Source organism: Seriola dumerili, unplaced genomic scaffold (genome assembly GCF_002260705.1).
Source record: "Seriola dumerili isolate Sdu_G_001 unplaced genomic scaffold, Sdu_1.0 BDQW01000191.1, whole genome shotgun sequence".
Classification (NCBI taxonomy): Eukaryota; Metazoa; Chordata; class Actinopteri; order Carangiformes; family Carangidae; genus Seriola; species Seriola dumerili.
The window spans coordinates 9,985,154-10,010,167 of record NW_019174446.1 but is presented as its reverse complement, the minus strand read 5'-3'; the positions used below and the strand labels follow the sequence as shown (position 1 = coordinate 10,010,167).

The window sequence follows — 25,014 nt, the reverse complement described above, 5'->3', positions numbered from 1 at the left end:
CTCTTCTGGTTGCTCTACACATGACTAGTTACTATAGTTACATGACACTGTAGATAAAAGAATTGTTAAATTGTTAAATGCTGACTTTCTCTCCTCTTGTGCTGGCTCCTGACAGACACAGATCATCCAAGAGAGATCAAAATTACAAAAGTAGAAGGCAACAATCTCTCCCATTGAGTTGTGAAGAATTGTTCAGTTGTTTTAACACCAACAACACTAGCAGCCTGTCATGGATAACGACGGTGATATTTTGCATGTGTTTTCAGTGTTTCTAGCTTCTACATATGAAAACAACTCTGTCCAACAGTCCATGTTTGTGTATTTATTCATCTGTTGTCTCCTGTGAGAACCGTCTGTATGTTGGTGCTTGTTTCTCTCAGCCATGTTGTGCGCTCAGGGGCAGCCAGACACATCGATAAACATGTGCCTCCACTGTGCTGGAGCAGCAGGGGTTTTGTACACAGTGTGTGTCACCTGGCTGCTGTATCTGATGCTGAAGAGGACACAACCCCCCACCACCACCACCACCACTCCCCGTCCTTCCCTTCCACTCTTTGTGTTTTGGATCCACCACTTGATCACAATAAGCAAATCTGATTAGAGTTACAGCTGGGGACACAGCTGTAATTTAAACTCCGATCAAAGTTTAAACATTAGGTTCAGTGGTTGAACACCTGGTCTGTGTTGGCTGGGAGGGTTTCAAGCTGCGGTCATTGTGAGCCATGGTTGGCCCAAATCTCACTCAGCTCAGAGGCGACTCTGTGTCCTAAAAAAAGATATGTTTATGCAACTCAGAGTTGAACAGGAAAGATCCTGATGATAGAGAAATGACTAAGAGGCCAGGACTGACCTCCTTCACACTGCCAGGACTGTGCGTCACACAGAAATGTTTTAATCATTTCCTGCTTGTGTCAGACATGCCCTTTGAAAAATATTGCTTCATTTGCTTACCTGTAATTCAATCTATCACTGTAGATCCCTACATATATCCATCCACAGTATCTGTGTCTGTTTCTCTGCCTATAATTAATGTGTATTTCATCCAGAAAATGTCAGGGTTGACTTTTGTCTGCATTTGCATACAATGTTTGCAAAATTTGCACAGAATATACTCTTAACCTCCATATTGTGCAAAACATTAGACACACCTTGCGATATAATGCAGTTCAATGCCACAACAACCAAAACCAGAGCTTTAAAATCCCAAATCAAGAGCTCTGTGACCTTTTGTAACCAAAATACAGACACTAGAGGCTTCACAAAGGTACGTGGTCATTATATCTCTGTTGTATTTGACATGCTCTTATTGTGCCCACCCTCCTGAAGAGGCTATCCTTTCATCCCCCAATCCCTTCAACTTTCCATGCATCATGCTTCTGGTAACCAGTTTCTAAAGTGTGATATGGCTTTAGGACATCGTTTTGCTTTTTGCCAGCATACTTTTTCTAACAATGTACATACATGCATCAGAAAAGATAATAAGGTACTGACAGAACTGGGTCATTGACCAGAGGCAAAATGGTGATGAATTATTCTCTTTCATCTTTCCAGCTAGGATATACCGTATGAATGGCACTTGTATGAATTGTTTTCTTCTGTGCTGTTTAAATGGCGTAATTTGCTCTGGAGGCTTGCCTCCGTGTATTTGATGTGAGGGCCAACTGAAGTGAAAGAGGCTTTGGCCTCAATTTGCACCTGAAAGCCCCCGTCCTCGTGTCTCCGTTTAATTATGACAGTGTATTTCTCCTCAACCGTCTTGCTTTAAAACAATCATGTAGTTGTTTGGTTCTCTTTCTGCACACTCCAGACATCTCTCTGGTGCTCACAAATACTCCCACACATCTCCCAATGCTGGTTCCCCTGCATCAGATATGCTCTCTAGATGATGTACTGGTGAGCAGAGCAAGAAAATGTAAATGACTTTCTTGTTCATTAATTATGCTATAAAAATGTAAATTGCTTTGGTGACAAAAATGCAAATGGGACTAAGATAAAAGTCTCTTGTGCCAAAGGAGAATGTATTAAACATTCATTTTCTCAAAATGTGGCTCTTTATTCAGGAAACCAAAAGGAGGACCTGTTAGTGGCTCCTGGCTGGCCTTCATCAGCTCTGTGCGGGATCAGACACCATTAGTCTGACCCACCGCGTCTCACAGACAACTCACTTAATTAGAAGTTGAGGATTGGGTACATGCATCCTCATAGCCACAATGTTCAAGCTCCTCTTTTACAGCAGAGCCTGATGAATCCCCTGTCTGTCTCAAGTGGTCCTGTCATACCACCAATCACTGCCAGGGCTTATCACCACGGCAACAAAACAGAGGTTTCCCTAGAAGCAGGAGAGCAGTGGGGTGTCGAGGAGATGTACAATCTGTTTAGTTGATGAAAATTAAAACTAATTACATCATTTTCGTTGTTATTGGTGATCAGAGCAGCCACAAATATTCATAACAACGCTGTGTTCAGGTCCCGTCTATCGCATAATAATCCACAGGATAGCCGTTCTGTATGTCCGAGTGAATGACACAGCTACAGCGGAGAGTTTCTTCCTCCGTCATTTCTCTTCTGAAGAGACAGTACGAGTCAGAGTATGACCTGCTCAGGGAGCAGAAGTCTGTGGTCCTCAAACGACCAACATAAAATCTGGGCAGCACTGTTGTGCAGAGTGATCATAAGATTCAAAAATGGATGTGATATATGTATTAAATTCAGTCTCTGACGCTAATGTTTTAGAAAATCAACACCTGCAAATCAAATCATATATTACTTACATGTGGTAGTGGAAGGAGTGTTCATTATATTTAAAGGGCCATTCCACCTATTTTACTCATGAAGTTCAGTTTACTCATCAGCAGCAGAACTACTCAGCCTGTGGAAACAGATGTATGATGTCCTCCTCTGTGGATGTGAAAGGAGATTTCTGAGAAAGTCTATCTTGGATTGGGCGTGAGAATTAATATTCTTTAACAGAAAGCCTGTGTTACATGACACATGGAGTTTGAAAGATGTGAGGAGTTTCTAGCAAAAGATGCTACTGAGTTGGATTAGGGAGTAAGTCAGCACACAGTATATCGACCTCCGCTGCTTTAAAGTTGACCATTCTTTTTTTAATCTTCATGGAAGTGCAACACTTAATTGCTGTAGTCCCCCTTTAAGTAAAAGTCACAATGTTAATTGGGAAAATATTTAATTCAAATCCTGCATTAAAACATATACTTGAGTAAAATAGAGGCGTAAGTATTTAGAGTTTTTAAAATAGTAAAAACTCATTATGCAGTATGTATTCTTAGAGAATCTTATATACTGGATCATCTTTACTGCTGCATTAACATGTAAGCAGTATTTTAATGCTGTAGTCAATCTGGATTAATTATTATAATAAACTGCTTATGTCCTGCTGGGTAGTTTAATTTGTAACAATGTCTCACATTTAATAAGATGTTTTGAATGATGATTTTATTCTGAAAAGTAATTACTAAACTGACTTATTAATGTATAAATGTGCCCATGACTCCCTGCAAAGCAGAACGGATGCTCTGTGGATTGTTCTTGTGAAATAAAATAAATTGTATTTAAATTAGATAAAAGTTAATTTATTGTAGTGGATTAATAAGCACAGTGTTGACGCCCTGAAATATAGTGGAGTATAAATATAAAGTACAGCACAAACTGGAATTGCTCAAGTTAAGTGCAAGCACTTCAAATATCCCAGATGGGTTATTCCTGGGCTATAAAGACTTTCTCATTGTCAACCTTTAAGTGAGAGAAATTAAAATGCTCTTGAACACATACCGAAATTAAATTTTTACTTGAGGACATAACAATACGGCTCATTGTATCCGTATCTTAATCAGATTGCCACCCGAGCCTTGCTTACAACTGGTTTGAGTGCGTCTAGCAGACTGCAGAGGGATCGGCAGGACTGAGGAGTTGTACACTAATTAGTAACATTAATTGCTACAGAGCTGAATGGGAATCCTCAGAGAAAAAGACGTAACAAATGTGTAGTTTTGTAGAACATTTTTTTTCCTCCAAATGAATTAAAATCATGCAACAGTGCGGGGAAAATGAGAACAGGGAAGATCGGGGGAAGAGAGTGATGCTGCCAGAGAGTTCCTAACAGATTCTTTAAGATCTTGTTCCAGCTACAAACCTCCTCATCTCCTCTGTACCGCCATGTTTCTCTCTGAGGCCTTTGTCTTCCATGAGAACAGATAAGTGAAGGACACATGGGGCTGTCAATGTGAAATAGGCCCTGGTAATAACATCACACTCATCGGGGCTCTCTGAAGCACAGTCAGAGGCGTGTAGAGACCTATCAGACTGCTCCTTGCCGGCCTCAGGAAGCCGAGATGGTGTGAGATTGCTTCTCTGTGGCAACCACCGGCCCACTTCTCATTGAGGCGGATGTGGATGTGAATCACACACGCGTCCACGAAAGGTCACCTTGGACAGGTGAAGACAAGTCAGCCCCCCCATTCCCCTCATCTGCTTTCTAGCTAACACACTGCTGCTCGGGCAGCTCTGTGTGCTCGTTTGTCATCTGATTCTCTGCTGGTGAAATGCAATCGTCCTCCGAAACAGGGAAAGAGGAGGTGATTACCATGGGTTGTTTGTCATGGTGGGAATGGGGAGGCGGATGTGGGTGGAAAACGAGGATGATTGGTTGCTTTCAGAAGTGATTTGTTTGAAAAACAACAAAGGCTGCTTGTACCTGAGACTCAAAGGCGATGTAGCAGTCCAAAAATGCACAACTTTAACGCAACCCAAAATAAATGATTAAAAGACATTGCCATTAAAGTGAGAAATGGTGCCATGCAGGATTTTAAACTGATAATTAGAGTAAAATATAAAGAAGTGGCGCACTGAGACAAAGCTGGCACCTGGAAAGAGGATAACACTTCCACAGAACTGATTCCATTTTTTATTTTCATGTGTTGTTTCTCCACACATTTCCGGCAATAAACTGGCTTTGTTCACTCAGACGCTCCCTGAGGACATCGAGCCTCCATCTGCTCCTGTTATATGATGCCTATCACTTTTCCTTATATGTCACATTGTTAGAAGACCGTTATTTTAAAAAAAGAAAATATTGTCCTGGAGCAGCTCATTTCAATCAGGATTTAGCGATATTCAATCAGTTGTGGGGTTGTCTGCTGATGTTGCCAGGTTACTGTCAAATTAAATCTGATCAAACCACACCCACACAATCTTGATGAATCAGATTATCTGTGAAAAGGGAGACAGGAAAACAAAGGGAGAGAAGCATGACTTACTACAAAGTACCACAGCTGGAATCAAAACATGGACATAGCAGTTATGTGGCTGTAACCATTCAGCTTCCATGATTTGAGTTTTTGAAAGTCAAACTTAAGTCAAAACTCGACTAAGTGTGGTTTTACGTGGAGTCACTTACTGGCACTATCTCTAGGCCGAGTGCCGAGTCTTCCTTTCACTACGCAGGGCCAAGAAAAAGTACAAACATAGCCCCACAAAAAAAGCACTATTGTTCTTTTGTGGATGGATTGAATAAATGAGATATAACCTGTTAATTAGCGAGCTTTAGAGGTGCTAGTAGGTGGATTGTTTTAAACTCTGGAGAGAACCAGAGTTCCCTGTTTCCAGTCTTTATGCTAAGCTAAGCTAATCACCTTTGGCTCTAGCTTCATATGTACTTTAGATATGAGAGCGATATCAATGTTTTCATCAAGCTCTCAGCAGAAAAAAAAAAGATTAACTATTCCTTTAAAAAAAAATACCTTCACGTTTCCCCCCCAAACTTTAACTTTAATTGTTGCCTGTGAAGACATAAATATTTAATCCTATTAAGAAAATCTTAACATTTAAAACATGAAAAACTTTTAAGGGGTTTTAACTCCCAAGATGCTGTTAATCTCTTTACCCTGTTAACTCTTGTCGGCTCTGTTTATCATGTAGTCTTTTTCTAAATTAAATGACACAAATTAAGGCCAAGAGTCTGAATTTATTGCATCAATACAGTTTATTGAGTAACATTGGTAATCAGAGTACATGCTATAAACTATACAGTTTAAATATGTAAGAACTGATATGTATCTTTGTTTCCAAATGCATAAAGGTAAACATCAGTCATATTCAAAGTGTCTTCCACACTCTCCTTTGGATTTGGTCAAGTTCAAACAGTTACATTGACTCTGAAATCTGACCTTCAAGCTTACCTTTGTTTGCCCTCAGTCCGCCTTTTTCAACCACCATGTGGGTATAGATATATCTTTCTTTCTTTGTAAAACAGAGTAGTTATTAATACGTTATAGAGTTGAATATCAACATGAAGTTGAACTGGAGGAGCATATTTTCCAAATTTGTTAGCATGTCTGTCCTTGGATTGCAGTAATATAAGGTTCAGTTTTGAACAAATGATCAAACACTGTTCACCAGCACCTGCAGTCCACCATGAAATACAGTAATGATGAGGAAGTGAGTATCAGATTCATTCATCAGGCTTTATGTGGAGAGTTATGGTCTCAGCTGTATCAAAAACCCATTTCCCTGTCTCATTCCTCCTTCTCAGCCACATCCTGTTGTGCCCTGGGTGGAGGCGCCCATTTAACTCTGATATACGACGGCAGGCCGGATCAGAGCCCCAGGTTTAGCTCACTGACGTCAGACTGAGGAACTCTCTTTATCTCCTGCTAATGACACCCCACCCTCCTTTCTCTCTTCCCTCACCGGCTCTGACTGACTTCTCCCCTCTTTCTCTGCTTCTGTCTGCACATCAGATCAAAGGTGAGAGCCACGGGGAGAGCTGGTAGAAAGAAAAGACTGATGAGACGCTGCTCCTCCTCATCTTCCTCCTCAGTGTCTTTTTGTTCTGTGATGAAGATGAAGTGAGTGGAGGTGCTCTTTCAGTCAGCAATCACTTTACACTGGAAGTTGGCATCAAAGAAATCCTGCTCCTTCAGAAATCATGTATAATGAAAGCACCTCCTGAGGATACTTGTAGAGCTGCTGGCAGTAAATGTGTGTCATGGAATGACTTCAGTCATGTTTTATGGTAATTCTTCTTGTGGGGGACTGCGGTTTGAGCTGATTTGCTGTTGTTTGGGCTGCATTTGACCCTAGAAAATAAAAGAAACTATAAAACAACAAGAAGTGGTTTAAGCAAGAAAGTTCAACTTAAAAAAATGTTTTAAATCTATTTTCTCTGTTGTCCTCAGTATAAGATAAAGGCAATGCTTATAAGGGGATTACCCTTGTTAAAAAAAGATTTATGAATAGTTAATAAACCATTTATCAATATTTACATATCAATAATAATCCATTAATAAGAATAATTGTTGACAGGTTGTGAAACACTACTTCTGTCCCAACTCTACATTGCCTGTAGGTGTGAACGAGAGTGTGAATGGTTGTTTATCTCCATGTCAGCCCTGTAATAGACTGGTGACCTGTCCAGGTTGTGACTCGCCTCTTGCCCAATGGCAGATGGGATTGGCGCTAGCCCCCCTGTGACCCTCAAAAGGATAAACGGTAAGGGATGGATGGCGGTTATTTCAGCTGTAGACAATTTTTTGTGTCTGTGGGCAGTAATTTACTGGAATAAAAAAAAAGATTTCGATTTTTTTTCTAAATTAAAAATAAGAAATAATAATAAAAGGAAGATATTACAGGGTTGCTAGGGTAACAGGCAGAGCCATCACTCACTCAAGTCACTGAAATCAACTATGAAGCTCGGGCAAGCAGACATTTATGCACACACACAAACACACGCACGCACACACAAACACACACACACACACACACACACACACACAGAAACACACACATCTGGCCTTTCGATAGTTGTGAGGACACTTGTCGATATATGGCACTCCCTAGCCAATAACCCTAACTTAAACCATTACAACTAAATGGTTAACTCAACCCTTACCCAAAACTTAACCTAATATTAATTCTAACAACCTTTACTAAACTAACACTAAAACCAAGTCTTGACCCTCAAACAGCCATTTGAAGTTGTGAGGACCAACCAAATGTCCCCATAATGTCAAAATGTCCTCATAACCAATTTGCACAAAAATGCATCCACACAACCAAAGAAAGACATGTACACACACACACACACACACACACACACACACATATATATAGGTACGTATATATATATCTGTACCCGCTGTATGAAAGGAATATCAAAGCAGTTAAGTTTTTTTCTAATTTATGTGGATTTGTCGTTGTCGACCTATGACGTGTTGATAAAGTTTATTGAAAGCAAGATGGCGGCGCCTACGGTGGAGTCGTGATACAAGGAAACGGATCATTTACAGCGCATTTAGAAGCTAGATATAATTATTTTAGTATGGATTATAGTTTTTATGTTATTAGGACCATAACGCGGAAACACAGGATCTGGAACTGAAACACGAGGTATCTTAAAATACATTTTATCTGTCGCTAACAGACGAGTGGTTGCTCTTGTGTGGGCAGACCAGGAGGTTACTGGAGGTTTCTTATGCAAATGAATGCCATGCCAACATAAAGGACATTTTGAAATATTGGTACCCCGTAACTCAAGACAGCAGAGTAGGAGGTTTATACAATGTCAAATGTTGTTAAGTTCAATTTGCGTTACGTTTGTTCTGCACTGCGTTTGACTGAAAAGGTGAAACCGACCTGTCATGACTTCACCACTACACAAAGTAGTAGAGCGAGGACCGCAATGATTAGTCAATTAACCGAAAAATAGCGAATGTGAAAAAATTAAAAAAAATATTCATTACAAATTTTCTAATGACATTTTCAAATGCATATTGTTTTGTGCGACTAACAATCCAAAACCTCTAATATATTCGTTTTTACATAGATCTGTGTTTGGGATTTTGTTCGACAAACTGCTTAAACCATTAGTTGATTATCAAAATTGTTGCCACTTCATTTTATGTTAGTCAACTGAATGATTAATAATTTGAGCTTCAGTATTTATTTACACTAAATATCTGACACTGGATTTATTATGACATGATATTGTTATCATATGTATACAGAGACAAACATTTAATATTTCACACTATCAGAAGAGCAGAAATCCCACCTGCTATCTAATCGCATACCACAGTATTGATATTTCATCAATTAAATGAATGAATGGGAAATGATTCTGGTTCTGAGTACCAAGAGTTTTTAATTCCAGCACCAATGTGATACCTGAATATGTGCCCATACCAAAATAATACTTTTTTTTCATATAGTATGGCATTGTTTTTGTTTGTTTGTTTTACAAAGGTATTTTTGAGGTTGTTTTTAACTTCTCAAAGCCAGACATCAAGAACCTTTTCCTGAAGAAGATAAATTAAAATGAGTAAACTCACAATTTATATGATAAGAACAGTAAGATGTAAAAAAAAAAAGAAAAAAAGACTGAGAATCTGAGCTATTAATGTTATTAATCAGTGCTTGACAGTATTTTGGTCAATACCAAAAAAGTAAAATAATTCTACAAATCTCCAGATGAAGCCTTGTTCCCCTCTGAGCCAGCGTGCTGTTTGCAGAAGTTTTCAGTCAGTCTTTACAGGAGACACCCGGACGGATGAGCCCAGTCACCATAGAAACATTTTCTCAGTCTCTCGCCTCAGCCCACTCACTCGCACCATCAGAGATGCACGCAACCTTGAGTGCTCGGCTCTCCCAGCCTCAGCCTGAGGGAGGAGCGTTGGCTGCTGCGATGCTTAGGTTATACTCGAGAGAATTTAGTGAAAAACACATTCCCACAAGCACGTGGGTGGTGTAGAGGACGGCGGAGGAGAGAGCCCTTTTCGCTGGTTTTCACTCATTTGCTTGAACAAGCTCAGCGTTATCCCTCAAAGATCTGTCCACCCTGGTCGGTAAATCCTTCAGGCTGTTCAGAGTCTTACTGAATGATTTGGAGGCTGGTAGTTTTTTGCACTTGAATGACACTCTGTTCATTCAAAAAGTCTTGTTTTCTTAAAGTCTGCGCTCAAAAATATACTGTATTGTTGCTATAGATTTCTTTCATGATGCGTCTTTTGATCTGCTCATGAAAATGATGATAAAGATCTCCCCTTATGTCCCCACTCGTGCCCTTACTGTTTGCGTTCTCTGTGGCTTTAGATAACCAGTCGAAATGTTTGTTTACCTCATTTACACCATTATCTCAGTCTGGTGTCAGGGCGTGCAGATTATCACTTCTTTTATTCAGCAGCTATAAAGGTCTCGCTGTCTGAGGTCCAGATGCATCACAGATGTGAAAATATTCTCTTGACAAGTTAGGTTGGCAGCATGTTGTCCTCTGCTAGAGACTGTACAGATATCTCTGGTTACCTTGGAAACTGTGTTTATATACATGTCTGTGTGTGTGTGTGTGTGTTGTGAAAAAGACAAATCTAGGTCAAACTGTTTTTTTTTCCTGACATGCAGTTGACTGTTTGACCAACATCAAGCCATATGAGTCATATAAGTCTCTTTGAAAAAGAGAGTAAAAATAGCCTAAATAAACAATTTGCTTTTTAAGTTGTTAGTTGTAGGACTCAATAACTGTCATTTATTATCCAGTAATCTAAATGATCCAATAATACAGTATTTCATCCCTTCTACCCACAACTAGTTATAAAAGTTGAGAGACATATTCTGGCAGCAGGGACTTCCATCTAGGTTAACATCCTGTAATGCAAAAAAAAAACCCCAATAAACTGAAGGGCAGGTTTGCAGTAGAGAGATGAGTGAATAATTGAAAATTAATTGATTGAAAATGTCATTCTCACATCTGAGCAGGCAGGCGGTGTGATAAGAACAGGCTGTCCAGAGCCTCACTGTGAGGCAGAGCATAATCACATCATGCTGAAGAAACCTCTTATTTCACAAAATCAGGCTGTTGTGTGAGTGACGTGGTGCAAAGAACACAGACTTTGGAGAAGGAAAAAAAAAAAAAAAGATCACGTGGAGAGCTGCAGAGCCGAGCCATCAGCTCTGTTCTCAACAAGTGGACTCACATGTACTGTAGATTAAATCGCTTGAACCCAGAGGTGCTGACTGTCTGTGGGGAATGAGTGCGATATCCTTGTAGCATTTTTATGGCGTGAGGGTACTGCATTAAAATGATTGTATGTGGTCATTATCGTTCCATGGTGACATGTTTGTGTGGATAAGATGTTGTGATTGGGATGAACTTCTTGTTATATTTCCTCGTGTCTATTATACCATTCAATGATTGTATCTGCCTTGTTGTCAGCAGCATTGGTGTCTATTTTCTCTTTACTTGTTCAAGGTCTCTGAAGTTTGAAGGCTCGTGTTTCCTTTACAACTGAATGAATGTTAAGACTTTAAGTTGTATCAGTTTGTCTGATTTCAATACTCAGCATGAAAACACTGCAGATATTTCAATATTTCAGTGTAATCGTATTTTGACAATAGTATGTTATTCTTTCATATAATTGTGTCGTTCAAGTGAATAATTCTATTAAAATTATAATTGAGGAAAAGTTTTTTATGACATATTAAATATGAGAGAAATGTTTAATGACCCTGCAGTTTGATGTTGGAGGTGACTGAAAACATTTGAAGTCTTCTGTTCTAAATTTGTTTGGATAATAGAGGAACGGTTACCTTCGATGTCAAAAGTCATTATAAAACATAGTCATCTCTCTAATATTTGAACGCTGATTAAAAACATTTTTCCCAAAAGGTTTGGTTAGAAGTCAATGGATCCTGCTCCTGTTTTTACATCCTTACTGTCGGGGTGCTGAGCCTAAACAGGAATCTATTGGGATTTTTAACCAAAGCTTTTAAACCCAGTCAAAATGTTGTTAAAGGTTTTGTTTTTACATGTTTGAAAAGTTTTTCAGATTAAAGGTATGTCAGTGGAACAGAGATCATTGCATTACGCATCGATTTAGGGCTGCACCAAACAATTATTTTCAAATTTCTACAGTTTGTCCGACCAACAGTCCAGAACCCAAGGAGGGTCAGTTGACAGTGATACAGAAAAAGAGAAAACCAGTCTTCCACCAACACCACCAGCTCACTGTCACTCCGCCCGCTCTGATTCAAGTGTCCGTCTTTGTTCTAGGTGACAGAACCATGCAGGTGTCAGTGAGAAGGCTGGCTCTGTACCCGCTGGCTGTAGCCCGGTCTGGCCGAATCAGGGCTCCTGTCCTGAGTCCAGTACCCCGCCTCTTGTCCCCCAGCACCCGCACCCTATTCAGTGAGACGGGAGAGTGGGAGAAGGACTATCGGATAGAGACCCGACGCAGGGTGGAAGAATGGTGGCAACCACGCATCATGGCACAGTGGCGGAAGGATGCGCTGGAGGAGGTAAGAAGAACTTTTCATACAGGCCTACTATACGATCATTAGCTCGCTGACATCATGCTAATGGAGATGCACACGTAAGATCTAATTGGTCAAGTTACTGTGGGAGCGTTTACCTGTGCACTAGAGTCTCAGTTCTGATCAGGTTTTTGGAGGATCCCGGTTAGGTGTATGTGTAAGCATCATATCCTAGTTTTAGATGGATGAGCCCTTAACCTGGCTTTGAGAAACTTGGATATGAATGGATATAAAAATCAACTGTACATATGGTCTATTAAATATAAGAAACTGCACATCGCAAATTTCAAGATTTCTAGATAGAGTCTTCAGGTGGCTGGATTTTTCTTTTCAGCAGATCAAAACCACAAGATATTTCATTTACAATAATATGAAACAGAAAAGCCTCATGTTTGAGAAATTTCATTTTCAAATCTTTAGCATTTCTGACAAAAAAACAAATGATTATTTGATTATCAAAATATTAGCCGATTTATTTTCCCGCAATCAATTGATTGACTAATAGTTTTAAGTCTACATGCAGCAGAGTTTAGGCAGCCAGCAAATAAAAAAAATAAAAAAATTGCTGACATGTTGAGGAATCATGATTCACCTTCATGCAGATCATCAGAAACGTGAATATTGTTTAAAAATGTTAAAATGTTTACGCAATTCTGAATAGCCAGGGTTCCCATGTTGAATGTAAATATCAAATATGATCAAAACCAGGAGGCTAATGTGCATGTGAGTGTACAATGTGACGCTTCTCTGTCATGTAATGAACAGAAGTGCTGGCCTTTAGATCCGTCCTTGTTGCCAACACTGTCGAATGAAAATGGAAACTGAAGTCCTCAAACCAAAAGTCTCCACTGTTCCACTAGTGTTCTCATACCTTGGTGAAAGAATAGAGTGTAGAGAGTCTAAATCTATCTGTTGGACAAGGATATTTATGTGTATGTTTGAAATACCTTTAGCCTTTTTTTTTTAAGATTAATTGATTAATAGGCCATTAAGCATCCTGCCAAATGACTGTCCCTGGCCGTTGTAGCTGATCTGAGACCTGGAGATCAGGCTGATTATATATCCTAATGGTCTGACCGTGCGACCGTCTGGGACAGGCTGACGGTGATTAAGTGCATTCATGACAGCCCTGGCCCTAATTAATTTATTGAAAAATTCATGACTCAGGTTTCCTGTAATCATATATAGCTGGATGTAACCGGTACTTACTGTGCTGCCATGGTAACAGTGTTGCGACTGTAAACCATCCATAATCAGTACGACCACCGTTCAGATTCTGACACTATAATCAGACGCTGTTAGAGTTTCATAACATCAATACACGAGAAGTACGTCAGTGTGCTCGCTCTGCATGTGATGAGTTATTATTTCTGTTCTGATCTCATCACGTTAATGCAGTGTCTTTTATACAAGACTCATTCAAAAGAGACGCAGTGATAATGGAGAAAATATCTCCTACAGTCTTATTGCAGTCTGTAAGAATTAAAGTTTTATGATCTGTTCCCACAACATTATCTCACAGCTCTGAACATTATTTTGACTGACTGTTGTTTCTCTCAGGGTTCCAACAGGAAGAAGTTTTATGTCCTCTCCATGTTTCCGTACCCATCGGGCCGACTGCACATGGGCCACGTGCGAGTGTACACCATCAGTGACGCCATCGGTCACTTCCAGAGAATGAGAGGCCATCAGGTATGTCTGCTGTCAGGCCTGAAACAAGCCAAGACAGTACGCTGTGTGCTGGTATTTGAAAGTAAAATAAGCTGAGAAAGCTTTTATTTTCAATTAAGTTTTTAGATAAAAAAGGACACAAGTTGTTCAACTTTAAGCTTCTGTAAATATAAAAACCAGTTACTGATACTTCCTACTCGTAACATCAGACATTAAAGGTTAAAGATGTTTTGATATTTCCCTTTTTTTTTCTTCTCTTAAACTAGAGAGAAAACAGTGTTGATTATGTTACAATAATGTAATGTAACATAAATAAATGAAGGGCAAGTTTTAAACCTTATTTTGGTGCAAGAATCCACAAATCAATCACAGATCAACAGAATTAATTCCCCATTCATTGTTTATGGAGATTTTTCACTCATGACAGTTTCTTATAATTAAGCAAAGAATTGTGTATTCTCACAAATATTGACTGAACTGTTCTTAGGCAATAAAATAATGAAATAAAATAAAAACTCACAATATGAGAGCCAGAATGAGGCAGTTATGACTCTTTGCTTTTACCTGCTAATATATGCTTGGGTTTGCTTTATTGTTTGTTCTGCCCCTCACCACAGGTCTGCAGGTTTTTCTGTTTTTTCTGCACTGTTGCCTCGCTCTTATCTGCTTCCTCCCGCTCTGCATCATCATATATACAACACATTACAAAGAGTATCTGTTTACACTCCCTCTGTGATCTTTGAGGCTTTTATAGCTCTTTACTCTGTCAGTGTCCATAATGTTGTGTACTAACCATAGCATTCATTTAAGTTCCATTAGCAGCATAATAATACATCCTTGAGCCGCTATCTGTCAATTGCACAACCAGAGTTTACACTCTCCAGGGAGCATGTAATTAGATTTTTCTATTTGTTGTACTTGATTTCTACCATGCTGTATTGATTTCAAACAATGTACATTTGCACATCATGTACATTACTTTAATAGAAGTTAATTATCCCTCTTTTGTAGGTTGAGTGTTTTACTTGCATTTTGCTAATTGTTCATATTTGTTTTCATATAGCTGACACTGTTGTCTGTTGTTCTCTTTGTTTTGCTGCGTAAAGATTTGTTTTAGCTTTTTTAGTGTTTTTACTGAGATCGAATAATTCCACAATCATCCGTGAGCTGAGAAAAGTTTATGACAACTTGGAACTATTGAACCTTTTTGAAATAAACCCATATAAATACAGAAATGAAGTCAGGATAAAAGCGAGGACATGTTTTCCTCTTTCTTATAAGCTGACAATTGGAGAAGATAGAGGATTTTAAACCTGCTGTGATGATCTTGAACCTTCCCATGAGGTCTCCTTTCATGGTTAAAATTAGGTGTAAATAAGGTAAAGGTAAAATCCATACTCTCGATCTTAAGCACTCCAGTGTAATATTGACTCGACTCTGTTTCAGATCAAAGCGCTACAATCGATATTCAGCACTCTGTTTGAGTCCAGTAAGCGACTGTAGATGAAGCTGTAACCAGTGTGCAATCACACACACACACACACACACACACATGCACACACACCTGTCACATTCTGGCGTGACGGTGACAAGCCACGTTAAGTTCTTTGGTTTGTCTCCGTCCTCACACCACCCGTCCTTGTATTTATCCTGGTGAAAAGTTGGTGTAAAACGAGCCTCTCCTCTCTTTCCTTTTTCTTTTCCTGGTGGATTTTACACTAGATGGTGCGTAACTTCTCCCTCACCTGCAGAGAGAATCCCTTCTGCTGCTGCCTGGTTTCTCCCTGAACAGAAACATGGTTTCACATGACTGGCAGCTGCTTCCTGCCCAGGAGTTTTACTTTCTCTCAGCATCTGTCAGAATGGGAACCTCGTTCTGCTGTTTGCCCACAGTCTGCTCTATTCACTAGTTAATTAAAGAGGCTACAATCCGTCGATGGCCTGACTCTAAAAGTGTTTCATCTGTGAGACACTGAGAAACATTTTATCATAATGTTCCCGTCGTTCTACACATCGGTGGATCGTCTGGAGTAATGAGAATTCAGATTCTGGAAATACACTTTGTTGTTGAAATTTAAAAAAATTAAAATCTCATTGTTCAAACTAAATTCCATTGACTTTTATTGTAATGTGATGGAGGCAGAAATCAGAGACATTTTTTTTTGCATATATGACAATAAAAAAGGATTAGTTCAACATCTTGGGAAATACATTTATTTACTTTCTTGCCGAGAGGTAGATACCACTCTCGTGTCTCTAGCACCAGCAGCGCAGTTAGCTTAGCTTACCATAAAGCTGGAAACAAAATCTGCCAACCAGCTCCTCGAAAAGCTAATTTCAAACTGATTAAGTCACAAAAGAAAGTCACTGCACCCAGCCAAGAAATAGTCTGACATGCAACCCCCACAAAAAGAACCACAATGTGATTTTCTTACATTTTGGTTTTTGTACAAATTAAACAAACGAGATACAACTAGAGAGATTTAGAGGCAACACCTCTAAAGACATGAGAAGGTTTTGTTTTTCTCATATAAGTCTTTGCAGGAAAGCAAAGGAGCATATTTACATTTATATTTATTCATTTGGCAGATGATTTTCTCCGAAATGATGTACAAAGGAGCCACAGCCGATCAAACTGTTCCTTTGTGCCAAAACTATATGCTCATCTAGATTCCACTTGAACCACAATATGTGAAATTGTTTTTTTCATAATTTTGATTTGAAATGACCCTTTTGAAAAGTTTGGTTACGATCAGTTTGTGTGATGAGCGAACAGACAAGGGTCGGAGTTGCATTTCAAAGCTGCTACAGATGGAGAGAAGCCTCTCGCTGGAACTGTGTAGGTGGACACTTGCACATAGCTGAGTGGTTCCACATTCACAAAACCAGACTCCCAGCACTTGCGTCCTTCTTGTTGTCAGCGTGAGGAGCCTGGAGCTGTGCAGTGATGTGTCTGTCTCCCGGTTGGCACTGATTTGCTCCACATTACAGCGGACAGATTGTCATAAAATCAGCCTCCACTCACTCCCACGTCTATCTTCCATTGCTTCTTGTCACTCATGCTCTGAAATGTGCTGTATCTCCGTGATAACAAATCGCACCAGGCTTCACATTTTGTGTGGACATTAGGATAAGTGGAGCTGAAGCTATTAGCAGTGAAAAGATAATGGGCCTCTGCTGCTCTCTTTGAACTTTGAGGATTGAGCTCACTAACGCTGCCTGTCCATCACAGCCGGTCCCTGTAACAGCGTCTCTTGAATACTGCCTCAGTTTAATGGGGTATTTACACTGAATAAACAAAATACTAGCGTATCCATCCTAATGAGGGGCATGTTTTTATTCTGCTTTGTTATTTACGTAGGCTATCTTTGGCTTGCTCCTCACTCTCAGTGTGCCTGTATTCCTCCTGAGCAGTCACAGTGGTCGACTGCGCTCAGCTCTCTTAGTCTAATACCATCCAGCACTCGGCTTTACAAATGAGGCCCATGCAGTTACCAAGGATACCAATTCGTCTGAAACATCAGACCCGTTAGAGTCCATGCAATGATCCTCTCCGGTCCTCGACTCCTTGTCACTCTGCTTCTCCTCTACTTCACTCACGCCTTCCACTCCTGTGCTTTCATCTCGCTTCTCTCTCAGTGAGCAGAAAAACACAGACGAGAAGCTAAAGGGAAAAAGAGATGAGTGAGGGAGACGTTGTCTCGAGTTGAAAATGATTCATCTCAAGGAGAGTGTGGGTTACAGGGGGGCAATGAAATGGATGTGAATAAAAAGTACAGAGGAATGGAGAGAGAAAGCAGACATACGGCAGAGAAAATGAGATTGTGATGTTGTTTAGAAAATTGTGTGAAAAGCAACTTATTAAGTAATTTGCATGAAGCTGATGAGTACAAAGCTGTCACACCCTGATCTCCCTTTCTAGGCTTAACCTTGTTTTCCTTTTGCTTCTGCATTATATAACAGCTGCTGTTACATGAAAATTGCAGTCAGTCTGCCTGTATTAACCACAATGTGTGATGGAGTTGAGATTCCAGCAGGGAACAGCACGTTAACATACGGGTCAACGTGTGTTGTAGAACCCAGATTTATTTTGCTGAATGAATTCCCTCTTACAATGAACATTTTTGATTTCACTGGTATTGGTTGAATTAATGCTCCCGTCACATGGCACACGAAATAAGAAAAGGCCATACTCTGAAATTGTCCGTCATTCAAAAATGTGTTTTGTTTATTGTTACTTCATATGTGCAGAGTTTGACACTATAAGGTTGTTTTCACACTCATCCGCTGAAGGTGGAGTTTAACACTTGCACGTATGACTGTGATTTTGTGACGTCACATCTAGTTTGCAAACCGACTGTAACCAGAAGATAAACTCATATCTGGACTTTTCAATGACAGAGAAATAGATTTAATTATAAGAATTTTAATAGGATAAATGTTTGTTTTTGGTTTTTTTCTGTGAACAGTACTTTATTCGGCCTATATCTTTAAACTGGTTGTGTGGGGGTGTACATGCCCAAGATGACGTTCAAAATAACTCTCAACATGTTTAATTTGCAATGATAAAAACAGAGGAAAGCAGCATATTTCACATTTAAGAAGCTGAAAATTAATTATTATTATTATTATTATTATTATTATTATTAATTTATTGTTGACTCACTAATGATTTCCCCACGAATACTCCATCCACAGGTGCTGAATCCGATGGGTTGGGACGCTTTTGGACTTCCAGCTGAGAACGCAGCCATTGAGAGAGGCCTTGACCCAGAGGAGTGGACTAAAAGGTACATGAAACATCACATCTGTTCTCGTAAGTGTTCATTGTTTAAACATACCCTAATGTGCCCTGCTGTGTCTCCTCTCCTCAGTAATATCCAGTCCATGCGGGAGCAGCTGGACAGCCTCGGCCTTTGCTTCAACTGGGACCGGGTGAGTAGAAACAAAGACCTGAGCGTCAAACAGGGCTCTGGGCAGCGTTTAGGACTGGATGACTCACTATTGCTTAACACCTCACACTGCTGACCTGACTCTGGCTTTTTCCTGACAGGAAGTGACCACTTGTCTTCCAGAGTACTACAGGTGGACACAGTATCTGTTTATCAAGCTCTTCGAAGCAGGACTGGCATATCAGAAAGAGGTAGGAACGGCCTTTGCATGAGAGGTGCTAATCCCTGTTTTCTTTTGAAAGGAATAATATGATTGGTGTAGGTCCCTGACAGTTCCAGAAACGACTGAGGCAGCTCACTATTGGAAGAAAATTAAATGAATTGTGAAGCTGAAATGAATGGAGAGCTTGGTAGAAGCCCTTTGATTATGTTTAATGAAATGGGACGACATTGAAATAAGCCCTTGGTCTGTCTATTAGCTATTTCCTAAGCTCTGCTTTTTCATTTCAACTGTGTGTGTGTGTGTGTGTGTGTGTGTGTGTGTGTGTGTGTGTGTGTGTGTGTGTGTGTGTGTGTGTGTGTGTGTGTGTGTGTGTGTGTGATCCAGGCTGTGGTGAACTGGGACCCTGTTGATCAGACAGTGTTGGCTGATGAGCAGGTTGATGAAAATGGCCGCTCCTGGAGGTCTGGCGCTCTGGTGGAGCAGAAGCTGCTCACACAATGGTTCATCAAGACCACAAACTATGCCAAGGTACAGCTCTTTAGTGTGTGTGTGTATGTGTAGCATGTGACAAGTGGTGTCTGAATTGCTGGCCAGCGGCTTCATGCAGGCCAAAATGATCAATGGACCCCTCTGATAACAATCATGGCTGACACTTCAGTAGCAGCAGCTGCAGCCCTGCCTCTCCCGTTCTGCAATCACACCACAGGAGACCGTCATTTTTTAGCCCAGCGTCTCCCGACCAATAAGAGAGAGACTGGTCAAGTCAGGGTACGACCATCAGACGGCCCGGCTGGCTGATGAGAAGCCTCCACCTATTCAGCTCAGAGGTGTGCAGGATGGCTGCAGGGTGAAATGACCCCCTCTGGACTTCAATGTGAATAATCCACAGGAATAACAGTTCATGCATTATACATGTAGCACATGCATGTGCATTGTTAGAAATGAAGGCAAGCATGTGCCAACGCAGAGAGATCCTTGAGGAGGAAAGTGTGGCTGTGCACATTTGCTCAGACTCTCACCTGCAGACAGTGAACAGAGATCCATCATTTAAACTTGACTTCATCCTTTTCCAAGTTCAGTGTTTGGGTACAATTGTCTAAATGTCTTTCTAGGGCTTCAACTAAATAGTATTTTAATTATCGATTAATCTGTTAATTAATTTTTCAATGACTTGTTTGGTCTTCGAACAGAAGGTGAATTCATCCGATATTTTTGTTTTGACCAACAGTCCGAAAAACAAATGCATTCAGTTTACAATTAAATAAGAATTACAGACCAAAAATGGCTAATAAAAATAAGTAGGAAATGATTTTCCTGTCGATTGAATACTTGATTAATTGACTGATCATTTCAGTTCTACCTGTTCCCATCAAAATAATGAAGCAGACTGATTGCATGAGAAGGCGAGGCAGAGCAACAGCACGGGCAGGTTTTAATTTTCTGTGAGTGTTTCATACTGACTGAAATAAAACAGAAACCAGTGTCTAGGAAGTGTGAAATTAATCTTAAAACTTCTTTTATGTAAGCACTAGTTTGTCCTCTGAGGCTTTGTCAGTTTTGACATTTTGATTTAAAAAAAAAAAAAAAAAAAAATCACTTTGTCCCAGATCAGGCGTCACACAGTTTTAGCCGCAGCGCTGACGTCGCCCATGCTTGTCCGTGTCAGAGGTGTGAGTGGAGGTGGAACCAGCCTACGGGTGACAATGTGTTCCTGCATTTCTAATTTTCTCTTGATGAACAGAGAAGTGGGAAGGAAGGAAGAGGAAGGTGTTATGGAAAAGAAGTGAGAAAGACAGATGGAGAGAAAGGAGGACTGTGTGAAACCGGAGCGGGCCAAATTAAAAAGTGCTGTGATTGGACTGTGATTTCCTGCGTGTGCGTTTCTCTGCTCGCCTCTACGCGTGTTCGAGTCCGTTAGACAACATTAACTTCAGACAATGTTTATTCAGCGGTCATCAGTTCAGCTGTCAGGTTGTTCCACATTGCACTGACAGACTTCCCTTATGAACTGTAACCGCATTGTTTCGTCCAGGACACAGATGACTACATATTATTACTAAGATGGATTTTTAGATGTGGACCTTGCAGGATGCTAAATTACCACGTGGCAGTTACAGAGTTTTCAATTTCATGCATAATCACTCTTGTTGCACTCAGGCACACATGCCGCCTGCCTGTTACATCGCACTGACATCTAAATGATTCACAAACTGAGAGCTCAGTGTATTGTTCTGCTATAATACTGTGCAAATATGAGCATAGCTTCTAGAAGTGTTTTGTGTCATTTAGGTACAAACAAACAACTTGTGTGGAGGAGTGTGATAGTTCAGAAAATGCCTGCACTTGCATGTGACATTTTTGTCAGAAGTCTACTTGATGTGTCTTTCTCTCTGTCACACACACACACACACACACACACACACACACACACACACACACACACACACACAGAGACACAGAGACACACACACAATCACAATCCTTGGTTATTGCTATACCATGCTTTTTTTTCTCAAGCTTTTCTTAGTTGCCATGGAGACCCCTTCACTTGCTCTACATCTTTCAGTTACTCCTGCCTCTGTGCCAAAATATTTTTTTCTTCTCCAGTAAAGTAAAAACATTTACTGCCTCTTATTTAAAGCCATCATTAGTTATCCGTCATTACTTTTTCTCTTTTTTTTCTTTACTGCTGGCAACGTCTTTGTTTTTGCTGCGTCTCCTCCCAGAGCCTCTCAGTCATGCTGACACAGATTCACTGGGATTTACATTATAAGTCAAAAGTTTTAGAGCATCCAATTTTTTTCAGTTGTTAATGAAATTCCAGCATTTTAAGACCAGTGAATAGCCTGAAACATACAAAGGTATGTTGTTAAAAAAAAAAAAAAAAAAAAAAGTTTAGGTCACTAAAAGCTGAACAATCATATAAAGTTCAAAGAAAACAGACATTTTTCATCAATTAAGAAATTGGTTAACTAACAGCTTTCTAAAGCAAACACTTCCTACTTCCTTCCCAACTTTTGTATATGACTATCAAACCCTCTGTCTGTACTGTAAGTAGTGCTGTGTATTGCTATCAGAATAGTGAGAAAATGGAAAGTAACAAAGGAAGACAGACTGGTTTGTCAGGGGTTCATCCGACAGCAAGACAATGAGCCAAAACATGAGAAGAAAAGAACTACATGGTGGATTCAAGTGATGGGAGAGCAGCACAGTCTCTAGACTTAAACCCTGTTGAAATGGTGTGAGACGATCTGGACAGAAGGTGAAAGCAAAGCAACCTGCAAGTGCAGCACATTTGTGGGAAGGAACAAACTTCCCAAACAAGATTTCATTTCCATTGTAGAAAGAATATCACAAGTTTGATTGGCGGCTAAATGTAGATTCAATTCAATTCAACAAGATTCCATGAATCCTTGTTTTTTAAAATCTCTACTTGTTTATTTGTTTTATGCTTTAATTAAAAAAACACGGAGACATTAAATTATGTAAATCTAAATAACAGCTGGAAAAAATGGATTAAACTTTTTACCGGTGGTGTGTGTTTTTTTTTCTCCCCCACTCTGGGCCAAATCCATAGCTGACACATTCTGAGTCATGCTAGTGTTGACTATAGCCGGTGTTTACGTTTGTATTGATATTGCCATGATGAGGTACTGCATGCTGAGCGGCACCGTGAGGGGGATTGTGGGTAATAGATTGTGACGGACTGAAAGGGAAATGGAGAGTTTTAACATCTCTGGCTTCAGCCCAGCTGTGACTTTTTAGGCTCAGCCTCGTTGATATGCATAGCTTCCTTTAATCACGCAGAATAAATGTTGTTGGTGGTGTTGTGTGTGTGTGTGTGTGTGCGTGTGTGTGTGTGAGATAGAGAGAGAGACTGTGCATGTGTGAGAGAGAGAGTGTGTGTGTTTATTTGTGTGTGTGTGTGAGAGAGAGATAGAGAGAGACTGCATGTGTGAGAGAGAGTGTGTGTGTGTGTGTGTGAGAGAGAAAGAGAGAGAGATACTGTGCATGTGGGAGAGAGAGAGTGTGTGTGTGTGTGTGTGTGTGAGAGAGAGTGAGAGAGAGAGAGAGAGAGATATTGCGCATGTGAGAGAGAGAGTGTGAGTGTCTATTTGTGTGTGTGTGTGAGAGAGAGAGAAAGGAAGAGACTGCATGTGTGAGAGAGAGTGTGTGTGTATTTGTGAGATAGAGAGAGAGAGACTGTGTGTTTATTTGTGTGTGTGTGTGTGTGTGTGTGTGAGAGAGAGAGAGAGAGAGATACTGTGCGTGTGTGAGAGAGAGAGAGTGTGTGTGTGCACTTTATAAGCGATTGCTTTGTGATATCAAGGAAAATAGGGCGAGTGGAGGTCAGGATTTTTGAAAATCCCTCTTTGTCTGCATAATGTGACCTGGTCGGCACTGCTGCTTTTGTCAAAATAAATTGGCTGGGTTTTGAAAGAACCCACACTGAGCTGGAGTCAATTGCATTATCCTAGACAGCCGTACTTATGAGGTACTGGTGGCCCCCTCACAAAATATTGAAGTGGAAAATTTGCTCTTTCCAAACTTGTACAAAAAAGCAAGCTTGAGTCTTTGTCTTTGTCTCCCTCCTCCAGCCTCTCCTGGACGCCCTGTCAGACCTTCCAGAGTGGTATGGCGTCAAAGCCATGCAGGCAAACTGGATTGGCGACTGCACTGGCTGCTACTTCGATGTCAAACTCAAGGTGAATTTCAGCTGCCCTCTCTCCCCGCGCTCTCTTTTTGTCCATTCATCCTCCATGTTTTCTTTCAGCCACTTTTTCGACTAAGTGTTTCCCTGTGGTTTCTTCTTCCCAGTCTCTCTTTTTTTATCTTGTTCTCCACAAGCGCTGATTGCTTGCTTTATTTTAGATTCTCAGATACCTCTGTTTATGTGTGTATTTCTAATAGAAATCATGTACCAAAAGAGAAAAATCTTCACTTTGTTGTTCACATTCAGTGGGTGCATCCATCTGCGAGCGGCAATTTACCCAAACAGATGATGTCACAAATTAGTTTTTATTGAGTTTTGAGAGAGCCATATTTACAGTACTTCATGCATCTGACGTTTCATGCAGAGTGGTCGCAAAAAGCTCACTGAGAGCCCTGTTAGCATCCTCATTTATCCACTCTCTTTGAAACCTTTTGAAAAAATGTTACTCGAGGCAGTCCCTTAATTTAGAAAGTCTTCATATTTCTAGACAAAAGAGGGTTACAGGATGTGAGATTGCATTTGTGTATTTGTGTCTTTTTCTGTGTATATATGGAAGGGGGTTTCTCTGTCATACTGCATGGCTGCTTGTCTTGTATTACATCATTATACATTGTCACAGGATATGTATTAGGATGTCTTTTATAACATGACATACAACAATTACCCTAGACCTCCTCTACAACGAGTGTGTCATCTCTGAATAATTATAGGATTAAAGGCACTGTTGCTTTATTATGTGTCAAAGAGCTACGTGCAGCACATGTAGCATACATCTCACAGTCCCAAGATGTTATTTGTTAAATTGGGGCTCCAGCTCACAATTTATCAGTTTATTTGTCAATAATTTCTTCAATAAAATTTTAAGTCTACAGCCATGGTAGCAGCTATTTGTGGCTGCTTTAAGGTAGCATCATTCTCAGCGTACACAATAGTCAGTATAGACAGGAATTAGATTGCATTCCTTCAGTGCTCACAAGAAGAACAGATACGGGTCAAGGTCAAGTATTAGGTCAAGTATTATTCAACTACGTTTGATAAATAAGGATGTGCTTTGTTTCCCTTAAAAACAAATCGTACTAGTATTTAAACACAGCAGTGCTTTTAGCTATATGCTAACATGCACACAGTGATAGTAATGCTGGCATTCTGATGTTTAGCAGGTGTAATGTGTATTGTGTTCAGCATCATAAACC

The 25,014-nt window shown here is 40.1% G+C and overlaps 1 protein-coding gene across 1 annotated transcript in view; it reads left to right on the top strand.

The window, feature by feature from the left end:
* The first annotated feature begins 8,266 nt into the window (after nucleotides 1–8,266).
* The window catches only part of lars2 (leucyl-tRNA synthetase 2, mitochondrial), a 32,213-nt gene continuing 15,465 nt past the window's right edge, over nucleotides 8,267–25,014 (top strand). The window contains exons 1-8 of the mRNA XM_022753404.1: nucleotides 8,267–8,406; nucleotides 12,062–12,306; nucleotides 13,882–14,013; nucleotides 18,691–18,782; nucleotides 18,867–18,927; nucleotides 19,046–19,135; nucleotides 19,492–19,635; nucleotides 23,706–23,813. Coding sequence (XP_022609125.1) covers nucleotides 12,073–12,306; nucleotides 13,882–14,013; nucleotides 18,691–18,782; nucleotides 18,867–18,927; nucleotides 19,046–19,135; nucleotides 19,492–19,635; nucleotides 23,706–23,813 — 861 coding nt within the window. The 5' untranslated portion in view covers nucleotides 8,267–8,406; nucleotides 12,062–12,072. The remainder of the gene's footprint in view (nucleotides 8,407–12,061; nucleotides 12,307–13,881; nucleotides 14,014–18,690; nucleotides 18,783–18,866; nucleotides 18,928–19,045; nucleotides 19,136–19,491; nucleotides 19,636–23,705; nucleotides 23,814–25,014) is intronic.